The 17,960-nt window shown below is 47.3% G+C and overlaps 1 protein-coding gene across 1 annotated transcript in view; it reads left to right on the top strand.

Moving 5' to 3' along the window:
* Positions 1-8,822: 8,822 nt before the first annotated feature.
* Positions 8,823-17,960, top strand: part of si:dkey-12j5.1 (uncharacterized) — a 434,002-nt gene continuing 424,864 nt past the window's right edge. The window contains exon 1 of the mRNA XM_063042381.1: positions 8,823-8,986. Within this exon, the coding sequence (XP_062898451.1) occupies positions 8,854-8,986 (133 nt within the window). The 5' untranslated portion in view covers positions 8,823-8,853. The remainder of the gene's footprint in view (positions 8,987-17,960) is intronic.

Raw genomic sequence — 17,960 nt, 5'->3', positions numbered from 1 at the left:
AGGAAATCTGGAAGTTGAACCTGACCAGAGGGCTTAAAAAGAGGATTTTCATAGCAGTCATAGAGTCCATTCTCCCGTATGGATGCGAGATGTGGACACTCACCAAGACTATGCGAAAGTCTCTAGATGGTTGCTATACACGAATGCTCTGGATGGCTCTTGACGTGAGTTGGCAACAGCACATGACGAACGTCAAGCTCTATAACGGCCTACCGATGCTCACCACTAAAATCGAGGTGAGAAGACTGCAACTAGCGGGGCACTGTCTACGCCACCCTGAGCTACCTGCCAGCCTAGTCATCATATGGGAGCCCAAGCATGGGAGGATGAACCCTGGGCACCCTCCCAAGACTATGGTCAACACGCTCCGAGAAGACAACGGCATGGCTAATGTAGATGAACTGAACACACTGATGAGGGAGAGGGAGAAGTGGAGAGTCCGTCATCGTGCCTGACACTGGCCCCCTAGGCCTGAATCGACGAAGTAGTAGTGAATCAGGGGAGTACCTCGGACTGCTAAAGTGATATCAGTGAACACTCCAGCCAGATGATCAGCATAGGTCTTTAGAATTTGGCCTGGTAACTCACATAGCCTCCTACCGGCAGGGAGAGCCCCCCTCTCAACCTTGTTTCTCTGCCCCCGCCCACCTTCTTCCTCTCCTCACCCCACATTCTCCCCCTCTTCCTCCCCCACCACCCTCACCTCTCCTCCCTCACTCTTATTCTTTCCCCCTCACCTCTCTTCCTTACCCCTCACCTTTCCCCTGAACCCTCTTCCTCCCCCTCACCCCTCTTTCCTCACTTCTCTCCTCCTCACCCTTCCTTTCCACTACCCCTCCACTACCCCTCACCCCCAACCTTCCCCTCATTCCTCTTCCTTTCCTCACCCCTCTCCCTCCCTCACCCCCTCTTTCCTCCCCACTCACTCTTCCTTTTCTCACCCCTCCCTCTTAACCTTCTTTCACCCCTCTTCCCTCATTTTCTCCTTCTCGCTCTCCTCCCTATCTGCCCCTCCCTCACTCCCCCTCTCTATTCCTTCCCTTCTCCATCTTTACTCTTACCTCTCTCCCACTCCACCCCTTTCTTTACCCCCCTCAACCCCACTCTCCCCCTTTCCTCTCTCACTCCACTATGCTAAAATGGACTTTGACTTTTGTTCTAATTGTGTTCTTTTTTGTAAAATTGATGATATTTATTTTTATTTTTCTTGTGAATGCTGCTTATCTGATGCTATGTGCCTGTGATACTGTTGCAATGAGTGAAGGAAGTGAACCCAAGTGCAGGACACAGGCACGGAGATTGAGTTTGGAGACTTACACGGGTGTAAACGCCGAACTGCAAACAGGAGGGATCTTGACACGGAGCCCTGATATGGAGTCTTGACACAGAGAGATGGAGTCTCATAGGTAAACCTTCAAACTGGAGCTAAACTTAGAACAAACGGTTCTAAGCCGTCAGGAAACATAGTTATCTTACAGGAAAAAGACCAATGAACTGGCGACTAGTGGTTGTGATGCCGGGGTTCTTATACTGCAGTTCTTGGTGGAAACCAGGTGTGCCGTCAAAGTGAATTAGAAGTAATTGGGAAATAATGGAACCGTGGCAAAATCAAAGGTAATTAGGAGCAAGATAAGGAATTAACGATCGGGGCCATTACAATACCCTCTCCCCTCAACGGGGGTCTCCAACCGACTCAACAGGCTCGTCGGGATTGTCCCAATGGAAATCACGGATGATGGAAGGGTCCAGGATGAAGGAGCAGGGAATCCAGGAACGTTCCTCTGGACCGTATCTCTCCCAATCAATCAGGTATTGGAGGCCCCTGCCTCGGCGGTGCACATCCAGTAATCGTCGGATGGTGTACGCTGGGTGGTCGTCAATGATCCGTCAAAGGGCTGACAGATACCGGTTTCAATTGGGAGACGTGGAATGTAGGATGGATGTGCATAGATTTGGGCAGTTTGAGTCTTGACCGCCGAGGGATTGATAACACTCTCAATCTTGAATGGTCCCAGGTCACAATGGGCAAGTTTCTTGGGTTCATTCTTCAGAGGGATGTCTTTAGAAGAGAGCCAAACCTTCTGCCCAGGCCAATAGTCAGGTGCAGGAATCCAATGGCAATTGGCGATCCTCCAGTTGCGGTTGGCTGATCGGAGCAGGGCCACATGCGTGTCTTTCCAGATCTTGCGGCACCGGCGGAGATGAGCCTGAACTGAAGGTACAGCAATGTCATCTTCATGAGCGGAGAACAGAGGAGGCTGGTAACCGAGGGAGCATTCAGAGGGGGACATTCCGGTGGTGGTGCTGACCAGGGAGTTGTGGGCATACTCTACCCAAGCGAGATGGATGCTCCAGGAAGGGGTTGTTGGCAGTTCTGCAGCGCAGTGCTGCTTCCAAATCCTGGTTAGCTCGTTCTGTTTGACCGTCTGCAGATGAAAGCTAGACGACAGACTTACTGAGGCTCCAAAGGCTTGACAGAAAGATCTCCAGACTCGAGAGACAAATTGTGGACTCCAGTCAGAAATAATGTCAGAGGGAATCTCGTGAAGGCGGAAGACATGATGGATGAGAAGGTCGGCTGTTTCACGAGCGGTAGGGAGTTTGGGAAGGGCTTCAAAGTGCATTGCTTTGGAGAAGCGGTCCACCATGGTGAGTACGACAGTGTTTCCATGTGAAAGGGGTAGTCCAGTAACAAAATCCAGCGCAATGTGAGATCAAGGGTGGCTAGGGACAGTTAGGGGGTGAAGCAATCCAGCAGGTGGTCGGTGGGAAGCTTTTCCACGGGCACAAACAGAACAGGCAGAGATGAAGGAACAAGTGTCAATGTCCATGGAGGGCCACCAGAAATGTCTCTTCAGAAGGGACAGAGTCCGAACGATCCCGGGATGACAGGTGAAACGAGAAGTGTGCCCCCACTGGAGAACCTGAGATCGAACAGAATCGGGGACAAAGAGGCACTTGGAGACGATCTCCCAGGTGAGGGCAGCCACTACAGAGGATGGTGGAAGGATGGTCTCGGGGTTGGGAAGACCCTCCTCGGAAATATACTGATGGGAGAGAGCATCGGACTTCCCGTTCTTGGACCCCGGACAATAGGTGAGTATAAATCTGAATCGGCCAAACAAATAATGCCCAGTAGGCTTGGCAGGAACTCAGGCGTTTGGCGGTTTGGGTTCTGGCAAGGTTCTTGTGATCAGTTCAGACAGTAAACGGATGTTCCGCTCCCTCCAGCTAGTGCCTCCACTCTTCCATAGGAGGTTTGACCACCAGTAACTCCCAGTTCCCTACGTCATAATTTCGCTCGGCGGGGAGCAGCCGGCAAGGAAAGTAGGCTCAGGGATGAGGTTTTTGGTCAGGGTCGGAACGTTGGGAGAGGACCGCTTCCACCCCAGAGTCGGAGGCATGGACCTCCACAATGAATTGACAAGAGTGGTCTGGTTGAACCAGGATGGGAGTGGAGGTGAAATGCCTCTTCAGCTCCGAGAAGGCAGTGTCCGCTTCTGGATCCCAGTGAAAAGAGGTCTTAGAAGAGGCGAGTCGAGTAAGGGGTGCTGCCACCCAGCTGTAATCCCTGATGAAATGATGATAAAAGTTTGTGAACCCCAGAAATCACTGGAGTTGCTTGAGTGTCGTGGGTGTTGGCCACTCCGCCACTGCCTGGCTCTTTTCGGGATCCACCCTCACTTGCCCGCTCTCGATGATGTACGGCCAGATTTGGGAACAGCTTCTTTCCAACTGTGATAAGACTGCTGAACGGATCCTGACCCGGATCTGGGCCATACCCTCCAAATATCCGGACCTGCCTCTCAGATTTTTTGCACTAACTTACTTCCCATTTTTCTATTTTCTATTTATGATTTATAATTTAAATTTTTAATATTTACTAATGTTAACTATTTTTAATATTTGTAATCCAGGGAGCGCAAAATCAAATATCGCTGTGATGATTGTAAGTTCTAGTACCAATTGTTTGGCAACAATAAAGTATAAAGTGAAGTATTCTAAGGAACATGAAACTCACACTTCTCAACTTTTATGAATAGTTTGTTCTCCCAGAACCTCTGCAGAACATGACGGACATGGTGGCTCCTGAAGACTGCTGGAGAAGATTAAGATGTCATCCAAATAAACAAACATGAAGCAGTTAATAAAATCTCTAAGGACATCGTTTATCAGGGCTTGGAAAATGGCAGAGGCATTGGTGAGGGCGAATGGCATGACCAGGTATTTGAAGTGACCAAGAGGGGCATTGAATGCTGTCTTCCACTCATCTCCCTCCCTTATCCTGACCAGATGATAGGCAATTCTTAGGTTCAACTTAGAGAAGATGGTGGCTCCATGAAGTGGTTTGAAAGCAGATTTGAGAAGGGGCAGTGGATATTTGTTCTTTATGGTTATGCTATTTAGGACTTGGTAGTCAATGCAGGGGCACAGTGAGCCATCTTTCTTCCCCACAAGGAAGAAACCTGCGTCAACAGGGAAGGATGAGGGTCGAATAATGCCCACTGCAAGAGAGTCATTTAATTAAGCCCCCATTGCTTCACTTTCTAGCTGGGACATGTTATACAGCCGACTGGTGGGTAGAGGGGCTCTGGAGAGAAGGTCAATAGCACAATCATAAGGGCGGTGTGGAGGCAGGGAAAGAGCCCGTTGTTTGCTGAACACTTCTCCCAGATCATGGTCCTCTGCTGGAACCTTGGATAAGTTGAGGATTTCAGCGGCAGACGAGGTCGCGGTGACTTTCACAGGGGAAAGGGCCGATTGTAGAGAAGTGGAGTGACAGAACGGACTCCAGCTGGCCATCTTCCCAGTGGACCAGTCGATGTGAGGATCGTGGCAGACCAACCAGGGACACCCAAGAACTATAGGAGCTTGAGGAGAGGAAATTAAGTTAAATTGTACCTGCTCCCAAAGGTTCCCAGAGAAAATTAGAGACGGGGTGGTTGCAGTGTGTGACCCAGGCCAGAAGTCTGCCACCTGGTGCCAGGGCTTCCAGAGGGGTACCCAACAGCTCCCGAGGAATTCCGGCCCGGGAATCTATGTCTTCATCCAGAAGGTTTCCCTCAGCACCAGACTCCACTAGAGCTGACAGAGGCAGCGATTGTTAGTTGTAACATAAAGTAGCTCTGATCTGCATCTGGGTTTGAGGGACAAAAGGGAATGTTGTCTGGCTCACCAGGGTCCCCCTTTCTACCGGTGCTTCCCCTTTTGGCCGAAGGGGACAGGTAGCACGGAAGTGGCTGGACCGGCTGCAATAGAGACATTCCCCTGCTCTGAATCTCAAAAGTCATTCTGTGGGAGAAAGGTGGTTCCATCCCAGCTGAATGGGTTTCTCTCCCAGGGCGGTAAAAACAGCCGGGCTGGGAGCTATTCTAGGGGCAGGAGAAGAAAAGCGGCTTGTGCTGGTGGGAGACGGTAATGAGTGCCGTGGAGTGGCCAAAGGTGGAGGATGCCCAGATCTTTCCCTATGGCGTTCCCAGAGATGATTGTCCAACCTGGTGGCTAGGGAGATTAAGGAATCCAGGCGGTTGGTGTTATCTCTTGCCACCAACTCGACCTTCACCCTGTTGCTGAGACAATCCTGAAATACCTCTTGGAGTGCCTTGTTGTTCCACACCAAGTCGGCTGGTAATGTCCGGAACTCCATGGAATATTCGGCAACACTGCGTGAGCCCTGATGGAGAGAAAGTAGACGCTTAGCGGCATCTTTACCACGGACAGGGTTGTCAAAGGTCTTTCTCATTTCCGTGATAAAGGTGGGGAATTAAGAGCAGATCTCCAGTTAATTATCCCAGACAGCTGTAGCCCACGCTAAACCACTTCCCCACATCATCCCCATAATATAAGCTACCTTTGACTTGTCTGTGGAGTACGTGGATGACTGCTGATCGAACACCAAGGAGCATTGCAGAAGGAAGGCCTAGCACTTCCCCAAATCCCCAGCGTAGTATTCTGGTTCAGGTATGTGCAGCTCTCTTGGTGAGGGTGTTGCTGACACGTAGGGGTTTGCCAGGACAGACTGTCTGGACTGGTTTGACAGAGTTCCAGGAGTGGATGGGGTAAGTTTAGTGGATACACGGTCCACCTGGACACCAATCTTTGTTGTGTTAGCAGGCAGGGAACAGAGGTGTCATAAGGGGGACATTGAAGACAGACCCAAATGCAAGACACAGACACTGAAGTATTAGGAACGGGACTTGGACTAGAGTTAGGGACGTGACTGGATGCAGACTAGGAGCTGGAACAAGAACACAAACTTGGGCTAGGACTTTGGCTAGGAGAGCAGGACCAGGACGAGAAACTGAGAACTAGGAGCCTGGGTATGGACTCCAAGCCAGAGACTGGGCAAGGACCCAGAACCTGGGTCTTGATTTGGGCTTGGACAAGGCGAAGACATGACATGGCTACAGGACTGGACGAGGCTTGGATTCGTCGAGGCTTTCCTGGGCAGGATGAGGTACTCCTGGGCTGGGTGAGGCACGAGGACATGATGAGACCTCAAAGCCTTGACTTGGTCTTGGGAGAACAGGAACACAAAGACTTGGTCTTGGCAGAACAGGAACATGGAACACAGAGCCAGGACCCCTCCTTGGGAACAGGACCTAGGGCCAGGACTCATACACAGAACACTGAGAGACAGTTCTCCACTCAAGGTAGCAGCAAACAGCCAGACCTACCTAGCGAAGGCATGAACACAGAGACAGTTCCCAACTCAAGGTAGCAGCAAACAGCCGGACCTACCTGGCAAAGGCAAGGACACAAAGAGACAGTTCCAAACAACAAAAGACAGTTCCGTATCTAGACACAGCAAGGCTCCAGTCTTGCTCCAGCGGTAGAACTTGACAGTCATACAGGCGAGGTTGCAGGCAAGTCTTCAGGGCAAAGGTTGGAGGCAAGGCTTCTGAAGGAAGGGAAGGGAATATTCCAGCAAATAAAGCTGAACCAAGGAGCTATTTACGTAGCCAGCCCAACATGTGAATCAGGTGCCTCAATTAGAGCACCCAGCTGAACAAGGGAAAACTGGAAAACCTGGAATAAGGAACATTGAACCGAACTGTGAACCGGAATGTGGACTTCATGGACCGGACCATGACAGGAGGTTCTCCACAACATCCCAGAGACGTTGATCATGCAGACCCAGTAGGGATCCCTGGCTGGCAAGGGCTTGTTGCAGGGTTTTTGTGTCCGCTGGGTTCACTGTGGCTAGTTCATTCTGTTGCAATGAGTGAAGGAAGCAGACCCAAGTGCAGGACACAGTCATGGAGATTGAGTTTGGAGGCTTACATGGGCGCAAACGCCAAACAGCAAACAGGAGGGATCTTGACACGGAGCCTTGACTCAGAGACTTGACATGGAACCTTGACGCAGAGAGACGGAGTCTCATAGGTAAACCTTGAAACTGGAGCTAAACTTAGAACAAATGGTTCTAAGCAATCGGGAAATACAGTTATCTCACAGGAAAAAGACCAACGAACTGGCTACTAGTGGTTGTGACGCTGGGGTTCTTATACTGCAGTTCCTGATGGAAACCAGGTGTGCCGTCATCAAAGTGAATTAGAAGCAATTGGGAAATAACAGTCGGAACCATGTAAAATCAAAGGAAATTAGGAGCAAGATAGGGAATTAACGATTGGGACCATGATAGATGCTGCTGCAACCATTCTGGAAATCAGAGAAGAGAGAGTGTTAACAGTCACTTTGGAGGAGTTGGAGGAGATTTGGTATATCACCATGGGTTCAAGCAAACTTCCACAGATGTATAGTGGGGAGCATTCTGACTGTTTGTATCACTGTCTGATATGGAGGGACCAATGCTGCAGAGGGTTGTAAACTCAGGAAAGTATTACAAGCATGGGCACTAGCCTCCCCACCATCAGGTGTACGATGCCTCAAGAGCACGGCATCCATCACTAAAGAACCGCACCATCCCCGAGACATGCCCTCTTCTCCCTCTTCCACCAGGGAGGAGGTACAGGAGCCTGAAGACACACACTGAACGTTTTAGGAGCACCTTCTTCCCCTCAGCAATCAGATTTCTAAACGGACCAAGAAGCCAAGACCACGTCTTTTTGGCACTACTTTATTGAATGTTTCTTATTGTAAGTTAAAGTAGTTGTATATATATTAAACTGTACCGCCGTGAAACAACATATTTCAGAGCATATGTCAGTGATAAAACCGATTCTGGGCTGGATGCTTTCTATAGGTTCAGCCTCCTGAAGGTTGCTCCGCCTCAGAGACAGAAATCACAGGTTCATTGGGGGCTGTGGGAGTTTGTGAAGATGCTTTCATGTTTTGATGGTTAAAACGAGCATACAGGGCATTGGGCTCATCTGGGAGTCTTGTCATCTACGTCGCCAGACCTGAACACCACTGATCTGGCCCTCAGCAGATTGTAGATCTACGGGTTCATACAGAGCTTCTGGTTGTTTTTTCCAGGTGAAGCAGCGAATCTCTTGCACTTTCCCCAATCTAATACACTGCATTGGTGAAACCAAGAGTTTACTGGGTGATTGCACGAGTGACTCTTGAGTTTCTCGTTGCCCGCCACTTTAATTTCAACTCCCAGTCCTACTACCACTCTGACTTACATTATTATTAAACTGGTTCGACTACATCCTGCGTTATAAATTAATCTGATTTTAAAACATTTTATTGCGCAGTTGTGCGTAACTTGAATCTGCGGGGTGGCTGTGTGAATTTCGCGAGGAATCGGTATCAGTGAAGTTTCTTTAGCGACCTTGAATTTTGAAACCAGGATAGACGCGTTTTCCAGTGTGATGATTTGATATTTGTCCTACTCGGGCACCCGTAGAGGTGAACACACGCTGCCGGGGTACGAGTTCGAACCGAATGGTGAGACTTTGCTATTCACCAGTTGTCACGGCGAAGGGTGAAGCTTTGCACTCCCAGCTTTGCGGCATGGATATGGCAGAGAGCACCAAACGTAAGAAACGGAGTAAGAAACATCGCAGGATAGCACAAGGTGCACGAATTTTAATTTTTTAATAGATCTGTCAGATGCATGTGGCGTTAGAAGAGTGAAAGCAAATTTATTTTCCCCGCAAGTATCTTGAGACAAAACTTTTATCCTGACTGCAAGCTGGATTTAAAGATTTAAATAAATCGTTTGTCACTGTCAACAGTAATAGTTTGTGAATCCCAGAGGCACAAGGCACCGTACTTGCTGAGAATCCTGCTTGTAGAGGAAGTTTGGAGGTGGTGCTTTACTTTGGCCATGTGAACTGGGCTTTTGTGTGATCCCGTTGTAAGAACTCATGAGAATGATCCCTGGAATGAAAACGTATGATATGAGGAGTGACGGCTCGGGCCTGTACTTACTGGACTTTAGAAGAATGGGTGGGGATCTCATTGAAACATAACAAATATTGAAAGACCTAGACAGAGTGGATATGGAGAGGCTGTTTCCAATAGTCTAGGACCAGAGGGCACAGATCCTGAATAGAAGGACGTTCCTTTAGTACAAAGATGAGGAGGAATTTATTTAGATAGAGGGTGATGAATCTGAAATTCATTGCCACAGACAGATATGCAGGCCAAATCATTGGGTATACTGTATTTAAAACAGAGATTGATAGGTTCTTGATTAATAAGGATATCAAAGGTTATGGGGAGAAGTCAAGAGAATGGTGTTGAGAGGGAATAAATCGGCTATTTTGGAATGGTGGAGGAGACTTTTTGGGTTTTCTATGTTGTCCCATTTGCTCAATTTCAGGGGTTCCCAACCTTTTAGTGCCAAGGACCAATACCATTCAGCAAGGAGGTTGTGGACCCCAGGATGGGAATTCCTGCTCTACTTTCATTTTGAATAGTTCATTCATGGCTTGGCTTCGCGAACGAAGGTTTAGGAAGGGGGCTGCCCACGTCTCCTGCAGGCTCGCTGGTGGCTGACAAGGCCAATATGGGACAGGCAGGCCTGGCCACAGCGGCTGCAAGGGAAATTCTGTTCTGGGTTTGGTGCTGCTGTGTCACGGTTCTTCCTCCTTCTCCTTTTGTTCTCAATGCCAGCCCTGCGTGTGTCCTCGAAGGAGGAGACAGACTGGTAAATGGTGTGTCGCCAGGCCTCGCGATTGGAGGCTAGATTAGACCACTGGCGATGGTCAATGTGACAGGCACCAAGGGATTTCTTCAGAGAGTCCTTGTACCTCTTCTTCGGTGCCCCTCTGTCATGGTAGCCAGTGGAGAGTTTGCCATACAGCACAATCTTGGGCAGGCGATGATCTTCCATCCTAGAGACGTGCCCTGTGCAGCGCAGCTGCGTCTTCAACAGCATGGCCTTGATGCTGGTGACCTCTGCCTGTTCAAGGGCTTCGATGTTGGTGATGAAGTCACTCCAGTGGATGTTGAGGATGGTGACGAGATGGTGCCTCCCAGGTAGCTGAACTGGTGGACTGTCTTCAGCTCTACCTCACCGATGGTGATGTGGGGAGGCTGGTAATCTTCCTGAGGTGTGGGCTGATGGAGAACTTCTGTCTTCAAGCTGACTTCCAATCTGAAGAGCTCGGCAGCCTCTGTGAAGCAGGATGTTTTACGCTGCAGGGCTGTCTCTGTGTGGGTAACAAGGGCAGCATCGTCTGCGAAGAGTAGCTCTCAGATGAGTTGCTCTAATGTCTTGGTGTGGGACTGTAATCGCCTCAGGTTGCACAGGCTGCCATCGGCGCGGTATCGGATGTAAACACTGTCCTCGTCACCAAGGTCTTCTATGGCCCTTTCGAGCATCATGCTGAAGAAGATGGTGAAGAGAGTTGGTGCGAGGACGCAGCTTTGCTTTACTCTGTTGCCTATTGGGAAGGGTTCTGAGAGGTCATTGTTGTGTCTGACTTGGCCACTCTGATCTTCGTGTAGCTGGATGACCATGCTGAAGAACTTTGGGGGGGCATCCCAGTCGTTCCATGATTTGCCACAGACCTTCCCTGCTCACAGTGTCGAACACTTTGGTAAGGTCGACAAACATCACGCACAATCCCTTGATCTGTTCCCTACATTTCTCTTGGAGCTGCCTGAGAACAAATACCATGTCGGTGGTGCTCCTGTTGGCTCTGAAGCCACACTGGCTCACTGGGAGTTGTTCTTCTGCAATAATGGGCACCAATCTGTTCAGGGGTACTCTTGTGAGGATTTTTCCTGCGTTAGAGAGCAGAGTTATCCTCCGGTAGTTGGAGCAGTCGGACCTTTCCCCCTTGTTCTTACACAGGGCGATGATGACTGCATCACGGAGGTCCTGTGGTAGTTTACCTTGTTCCCAGCAGCAGACAAAGAACTTGTGGAGTTTGGTATGTAACGCTCGGCCCCCATGCTTCCAAATCTCAGGTGGGATTCCATCAACTCCCGCAGCCTTGCCACTTTTCAGCTGCTCTATGGCCTTGACTGTCTCTTCTAGGGTTGGAATCTTGTCCAGTTCTGTCTTCTCTAGCTGTTGTGGGATGTGATGAATTGCTGAGTCTTTGGCCATGCGGTTGGCGCTGAAGAGAGTCTGGAAATATTCTGACCATCGGTTCGGGATGGACGCCTTGTCTGTGAAGAGCGCCTTACCGTCTGCACTGCGTAAGGGACTCTGGACCTGGTGTGAAGGGCTGTACACCGCTCTCAGGGCTCTGTAGTCACTGGTGTCTGCGTAAAGCTGAGTTCTCTTTGCAAGGTTGTTCCACCACTCGTTCTGAATCTCTCGAAACTTGTGCTGGAGGTTGCTGCATACAAAGCAGAAGGCTTAGTAATAGGGCAGGAATTAACTCGAAATGGTGAGATGCTGAGAGATTTTGAGAACATTCTTGAATCATTTCTGCTGTCCACCTGGTAACCTCTTGATGTGGCAGAGCTTGGCAGAGAGTATCATGAGTGAGGCATGTGGATGATGTGGCTTGGTCATTGGAGCTGAACTGAGGGTGATTGGATCTGCTGAAATTGGTTTGTTTATTCTGTTCCTTTGGAGGATTTGTGGAGACAGCATTGATGATACCTCTTCAGTCAGTGTGTTGAAAGACCTGCTTTAGTTAGGCCATAGCTGAAGCAGACAGAAATGCAGAGATTACTGCTGGCCCATATATGGTTAGCTTTGTGCTGGCTTTGCTGTATTGATCTTCAAGTAGTTGAGCTCTGTACAGGTACCTTGAATGTGGTGGTGCATTTCATGGTCAATGACTGAATTTTCAAAGTTCAAGTCAACTTATTAGCAAAGTACATGTATGTCACAATATACTACTGTAAGATTCATTTCCTTATGGGCATTCACAGTAACAATAGAATCAATGAAAAACTGTACACAAAGTGCAAAAGACAACAAGTTGTAAAATAAATAAATAAATATAGAGAGCATGAGTTGTGGAGTCCTTGAAAGTGAGTCCATAGGTTGTGGAATCGATTCGATGTTGGAGTGAGGAAAGTTATCCACTCTGGTTCAAGAGGCTGAGAGATAATAGCTATTCCTGAACAAGATGGTGTGAAACTGAAGGCTCCTGTACCTTTTTCTCTGTGTTGCCTGGCAGACAAAACATTATTCACAGAGGGTGGTGTAATATAGCTGGGGTAAGTTGGTAGAGAATTTAAACATAAGACCCATGTTTTCATATACTTTTGTGAATATGACACTGTTGCCATGAAGCTCAGGCTACGTCCACACTATGCCGGATAATTTTGAAAACACAGCCTTTTCTCTTCGTTTTGACCTTCCGTCCACACTGAAACAGTGTTTTCATCCCCTGAAAACGGAGATTTTCGAAAATGCTCCCCAGAGTGTGTAAATTTGAAAACGATTGTTTCGCGTTGTAGTGAGGACGGGGTAAACGGCGAGTTTTAAAAACGTTGTCATGACAACACCACAACAACAGTGCTTTTTCTGCTTCTGCTTGGTACTGCGCAAGCACTGCCGGACGGCTGTTATAACGCGCAGTCGGTATGAATGGCGTGAGAGTTAAATTGTAAAGTGAGCTTTTTTGACTAGATCCCCGAAATTGATTTGTTTGAATCTATCTTTAAAAATATTAATGTCAGAAATACTGCGCAGGTTTGATGACAGAAGATTCCAATCTCTTGATCTTGGGTAGAGGACAGCTTCATGCGTGTGTTGTTTACTTTATTGTCTACATTAATAGTTTGTTTGGAATTAAACATCTCTGCTGCTTTGCTGACTTTGTAGTCCTTTGTAACTCGCAGAAACAGCTCGACTTCATTGTCTGTCTAAACGAGGAAGTCTGGTCTGATTTTTCCAGCGGAGGTTTTCTTTGTATTCCTCGAAGACATTGTTGAAAACTTTCTTTCGCTGTTGTTGTTGGTACTCTAGTTTTATTCTATGGAAATAGCACAACGCTGCCACAGAAATGTCAATATTATACTGTTTCCGCTTCGCCTGTTTAGTAGATTTGCCCAAATATCCGTTTTGGTGTGGACAGAGATATTTCGAAAAACGCGTAGTGTGGACGCCTGTCGTTTTTACTCGAAACCGGCGTTTGCAAAATTATCCAGTCTAGTGTGGACGTAGCCTCAGCCTTTGAATCCTACACATTTGCAAGCATTGTGTGTGTATTGTAGCTGTTGACTGAAGTTGGGATGCCCTGTAGTCTGGAATGGAAATGGTGTAGGTTTATCAGTTTCCTGTGTGGTAGATTAGGTCTACCTCAGTGGGAAGTTTGCTGAAGGTGAGGCGCAACATTGCAGCAAGAAAGATAGAAAAAATTATGGGCAAAGATAAAACCTGGTTTGAAACCAGTTTGCACTAATTAAAATCACAGCATGTGTGCCATCTTGAAGCAGATTTATGATGGGGACAAATTTCTGTGAACAGCTAACTTTGAGAAGGCTGCTGTACAGTCCCATTTTGTTGTCAAATGGAATGCTTTGATATAGGCAAAGGGCATTTGTAGTGGCTGATAATGTTCTGTAAATTTCTGTTGAAGCTGATGCATTGTGAAAATTATGCTTACTGTGCTTTCAGATGGAAGAAATTCACACAGTGACTTAAGGCTGATTTATACTTGTGCATTAAATGTACGCCGTAGGTATGGCGTAGCAGCGTACCGTACACAGTATCTATGCTGAACCCTACGCCGTAGCCTAACGCGTACCTCTCCCACAATGTAACTACACGACATGGCGACGCAGACGTAAACAACTGTGATTGGTCCGCTTGGTAGCATTGCATTTCCCCTACGCTGCAATAGCTTGCCATTGGGCGACTGAAGGGCAGGGAAGGAACTCTGGCTGCAATGCTTTCCATAAAGCTTTACAGACCTCCGAAATTATGGAGGACCCTGTGCTTGACGCCAGTTTGTAGCTAGCTGCTACAGCCTGTTGACTTCCACCTGAAGCTAAAACTCGAATGGTGATTGCCAGTCTCTGAGTATACCGTGCATACACTGATGCGAAATAAATGGTTGGAGACGATGAACCAAATCGTCAAATATACCTGCCGACATCTGAAAATATTTGAAATGCATTTCCTTTTCCTTGTCCATGTCTCTCAGTGGCCGGACAAGCACAGAAAATTCACCCTCCTTCAGTTTCAGTCGCCACTGCTTGAAGTTTGAGTTTCTTCATGTTGAGTTTCAATACGAAGAAACTCAACACAGTGGCATAGAAACCCCACCGTCAACTAGCGTTTTGGCGGTAAATTGCAGAGCGACGCAGGCACACCAATGCACAAGTATAAATGCTCACAAAGGCGTAGCCCACTTGCGTAGGCTGCGGCATAAGCTAGTATGCACAAGTATAAATCAGCCTTTAGGCTACGTCCACACTAGACAGGATAATTTTGAAAATGCTGGTTTTGCATAAAAAGGACAGGCGTCCACACTAGGCGTTTTTAAAAATACCTCTGTCCTCACTAAAACGGATATTTGGGCGAATCTCCTCCTTCTGGGCATGCGCAGGACACACAGAAAACAAACGAAAAGGAAACTGTATACTTGGTGCGCGTTTGTCCAGTTAAGACTAGGAAAACTTAATACGAAATTGCCAAACGAAAGACTTGGTGTGCATTTATCCAGAAACATTTCCTAGAGACATAGTCTCTTCATCGATGAAAGGGACGACAACTACAACTAAATGCAATAAGGCTTGTTACTGGGCAAATGTGAAATTTGCTGTTACCTCATTTGTTTGCCTTTACTTTTGCCATGTCTTTGTGTATTATTTTGCTGTATTTAGCATGTGCAATAAAACAAGTTACTGGGCAAAAGTGACAATTGCATCTATTGAATGTTTGCATAAGCAATACATTAATAAAGCACCTTGTTAAATGTATAAAACATGTCTGCATCAGTGTTATATTGTATTCCATACAATGTTACGTTAGGCTGTTACACATCTACTGTCAGGTATTGTTTTGGTGTTGGAGGTTGCATTCAAGAAAACAATGAAATGCCGCGCATGACAGTTTTAAAAATAGTCAGTTACCCCGTACACGCTACGCCGGATAGTAAGCATTTTCAGATTTATTCACGCTGGAGAGCCTTTCTGAAAATCTCCGTTTTCAGGGGAGGAAAACGCTGTTTCAGTGTGGACGGAGGGTCAAAACAAAGAGAAAAAGCTTCGGTTACGGATTTATCCAGTCTAGTGTGGACGTAGCCTGAGGGAGCAGGTTTTTTGGCTGCTGGGAGGGGGAAGTTAAGGAAGACCCAGGCAATGGCATTCTCTTTGGTGAGACAATGGGGGAAAGCCCTCTAATTATTACAGTCAGATTTGCCTCTTTTCTTGAAGTTGCTTATAAAATTAGTGGGTCTCTGATGTGAATTTGTGATTGAAGTTGACCTCTACCAAGTTTTAGAACTTCATTAGAGAAATCACCCATTCCCAAGACCCTTCATTATTTTAGATGGCATGTGATCCTTTCAGCTTCTTATCAATCAGGGATGGCTAGAGATTGGACCAGATAGTTTGTTGTAGACTGGAGTCAAGGACTTGCAAGTTAAAGATACAGAATGCAGATCGTTGAAGTATTCCTTCTTGGTACTTCTCCATTCTTGATACATCAGTGAAAGCATCCACACCTGACAGACCCCAACTCTTACTTCCTTCATCAAAATCATCTATATATGTTTTATATAGATGAGGCCCTAATATTGATCCTGACAGCATCCCACCAACATCTTCCCCACTCCCATAGAGGGGTCACCCTGGAAACATTTCCTACAGCCATAGTCTCTTCACCGATGAAAAGGGATGACAGCTACAACTAAATGCAATAAGGCTTGTTACTGGACAAAAGTGAAATTTGCTGTTACCTCATTTGTTTGCCTTTACTTTTGCCATGTCTTTGTGTATTATTTTGCTGTATTTAACGTGCAATAAAACGAGTTACTGGGCAAAAGTGATTTTATTTTTACCTGAGTAAAAGTGAAACTTACTATTTTCCTTTTTTGGCCTTAACATTTTCACGTCTATGCCAAACATAAGCTACTACTTAAAAATGACACACCTGACAAATTCAGCCCCATCTATCCCCCTTGCAGTCAGGATGTGCCAGACAGTATGAGGGAAGTTGAAATCACCCATAACTACAACCCTGTATTTCCTGCACCATTCTAAAATCTGCCTACTTATCTGCTCCTCAGTGTCCCGAGGGCTATTTGGGGGCCTATAGACTACTCCCAGTGCAGTGAGTGATTCCTTCCTATTTCTGACTTCCACCCACATCGACGCAGCGTCCTCCCTTTCTATAGCCGTGATACGATCCCTGACCAGTAATGCTACTCCCTTCCCACCTTTTCTACCTCCCATCCTACTCCTTTTAAAACACCTAAACCCTGGTACCTGCATCAGCCAATCCTGCCCTTTCTCCAGCCAAGTTTCATTAACGGCCACAACATCGTAGTTCCACGTACTGATCCATGCTCTAAGTTCATCCCCTTTATTCCTAGTGTTGAAATAGACACATTTCAACCCCTCTAACTGGCTACATTTATGTTTTGTCCCCTGCCTGTCCTTCCTCACCAACTCAGAACACATAGCAGCATGCCCTTGTCCTTCTACCCTAATTTCTGCACTCACATTCTGATTCCCACCCCCCTGCCAAACTAGTTTAAACCCTCCCCAACAGCTCTAGCAAACCTGCCATGCCAGGATATTGGTCCCTTTCCAGTTCAGGTGCAGCCCATCCTTTTTGTACAGGTCAGACCTTCCCCAGAAGAGATCCCAATGATCCAGGAATCTGAATCCCTGCCCCCTTCACCAAGTCTTCAGCCACGCATTCATCTGCCATAATTTCCTGTTCCTCCCCGCTCTGTCTCATGGCACAGGCAGCAATCCCGAGATTACCACCCTTGAAGTCCTGCTTTTTAACTTCTTTCCTAACTCCCTATATTCCTTCTTCGGGACCTCATCCCTACTCCTATCTATGTCATTGGTCCCCACATGGACCACGACGTCTGGCTGCTCACCCTATCTCCTGAGAATACCGAAAACTTGATCCGAGATATTGCGGACCCTGGTACCAGGGAGGCAACAGATCATCCGGGATTCTCGATCTGTCCCACAGAACCTCTTATCTGTCCCCCTAACTATTGAATCCCCTATCACTACTGCTCTCTTTTCCCTCCTTCCTTTCTGAGCTGACGGTCCAGTCTCGGTGCCAGAGACGCAACCACTACAACTTGTCCCTGGTAGGTCGTCCCCACCAACAGTATCCAAAACAGTATACTTTTTTTTAGATTATGAGGACACACGTCCTCTTTTATTGTTATTTAGTAATGCATGTATTAAGAAATGATACAATGTTTTTCCAGAATGATATCACAGAGACACATGACAAGCCAAGACTGAAAAACTGACAAAAACTACATAATTATAACATATAGTTACAACAGTGCAAAGCAATACCATAATTTGCTAAGAACAGACCACGGGCACGGTACAGTCTCAAAGTCTCTCTCGAAAGTCCCATCATCTCACGCAGACGGTAAACCTCCAGCGCCGCAAACTTGCTGATGCAGCATCCCGGAAGCATCCGA

This window comes from Mobula hypostoma, chromosome 3 (assembly GCF_963921235.1).
Source record: "Mobula hypostoma chromosome 3, sMobHyp1.1, whole genome shotgun sequence".
Classification (NCBI taxonomy): domain Eukaryota; kingdom Metazoa; phylum Chordata; class Chondrichthyes; order Myliobatiformes; family Myliobatidae; genus Mobula; species Mobula hypostoma.
The sequence above is the reverse complement of the archived record's forward strand: the minus strand, read 5'-3'. Positions and strand labels throughout refer to the sequence as shown.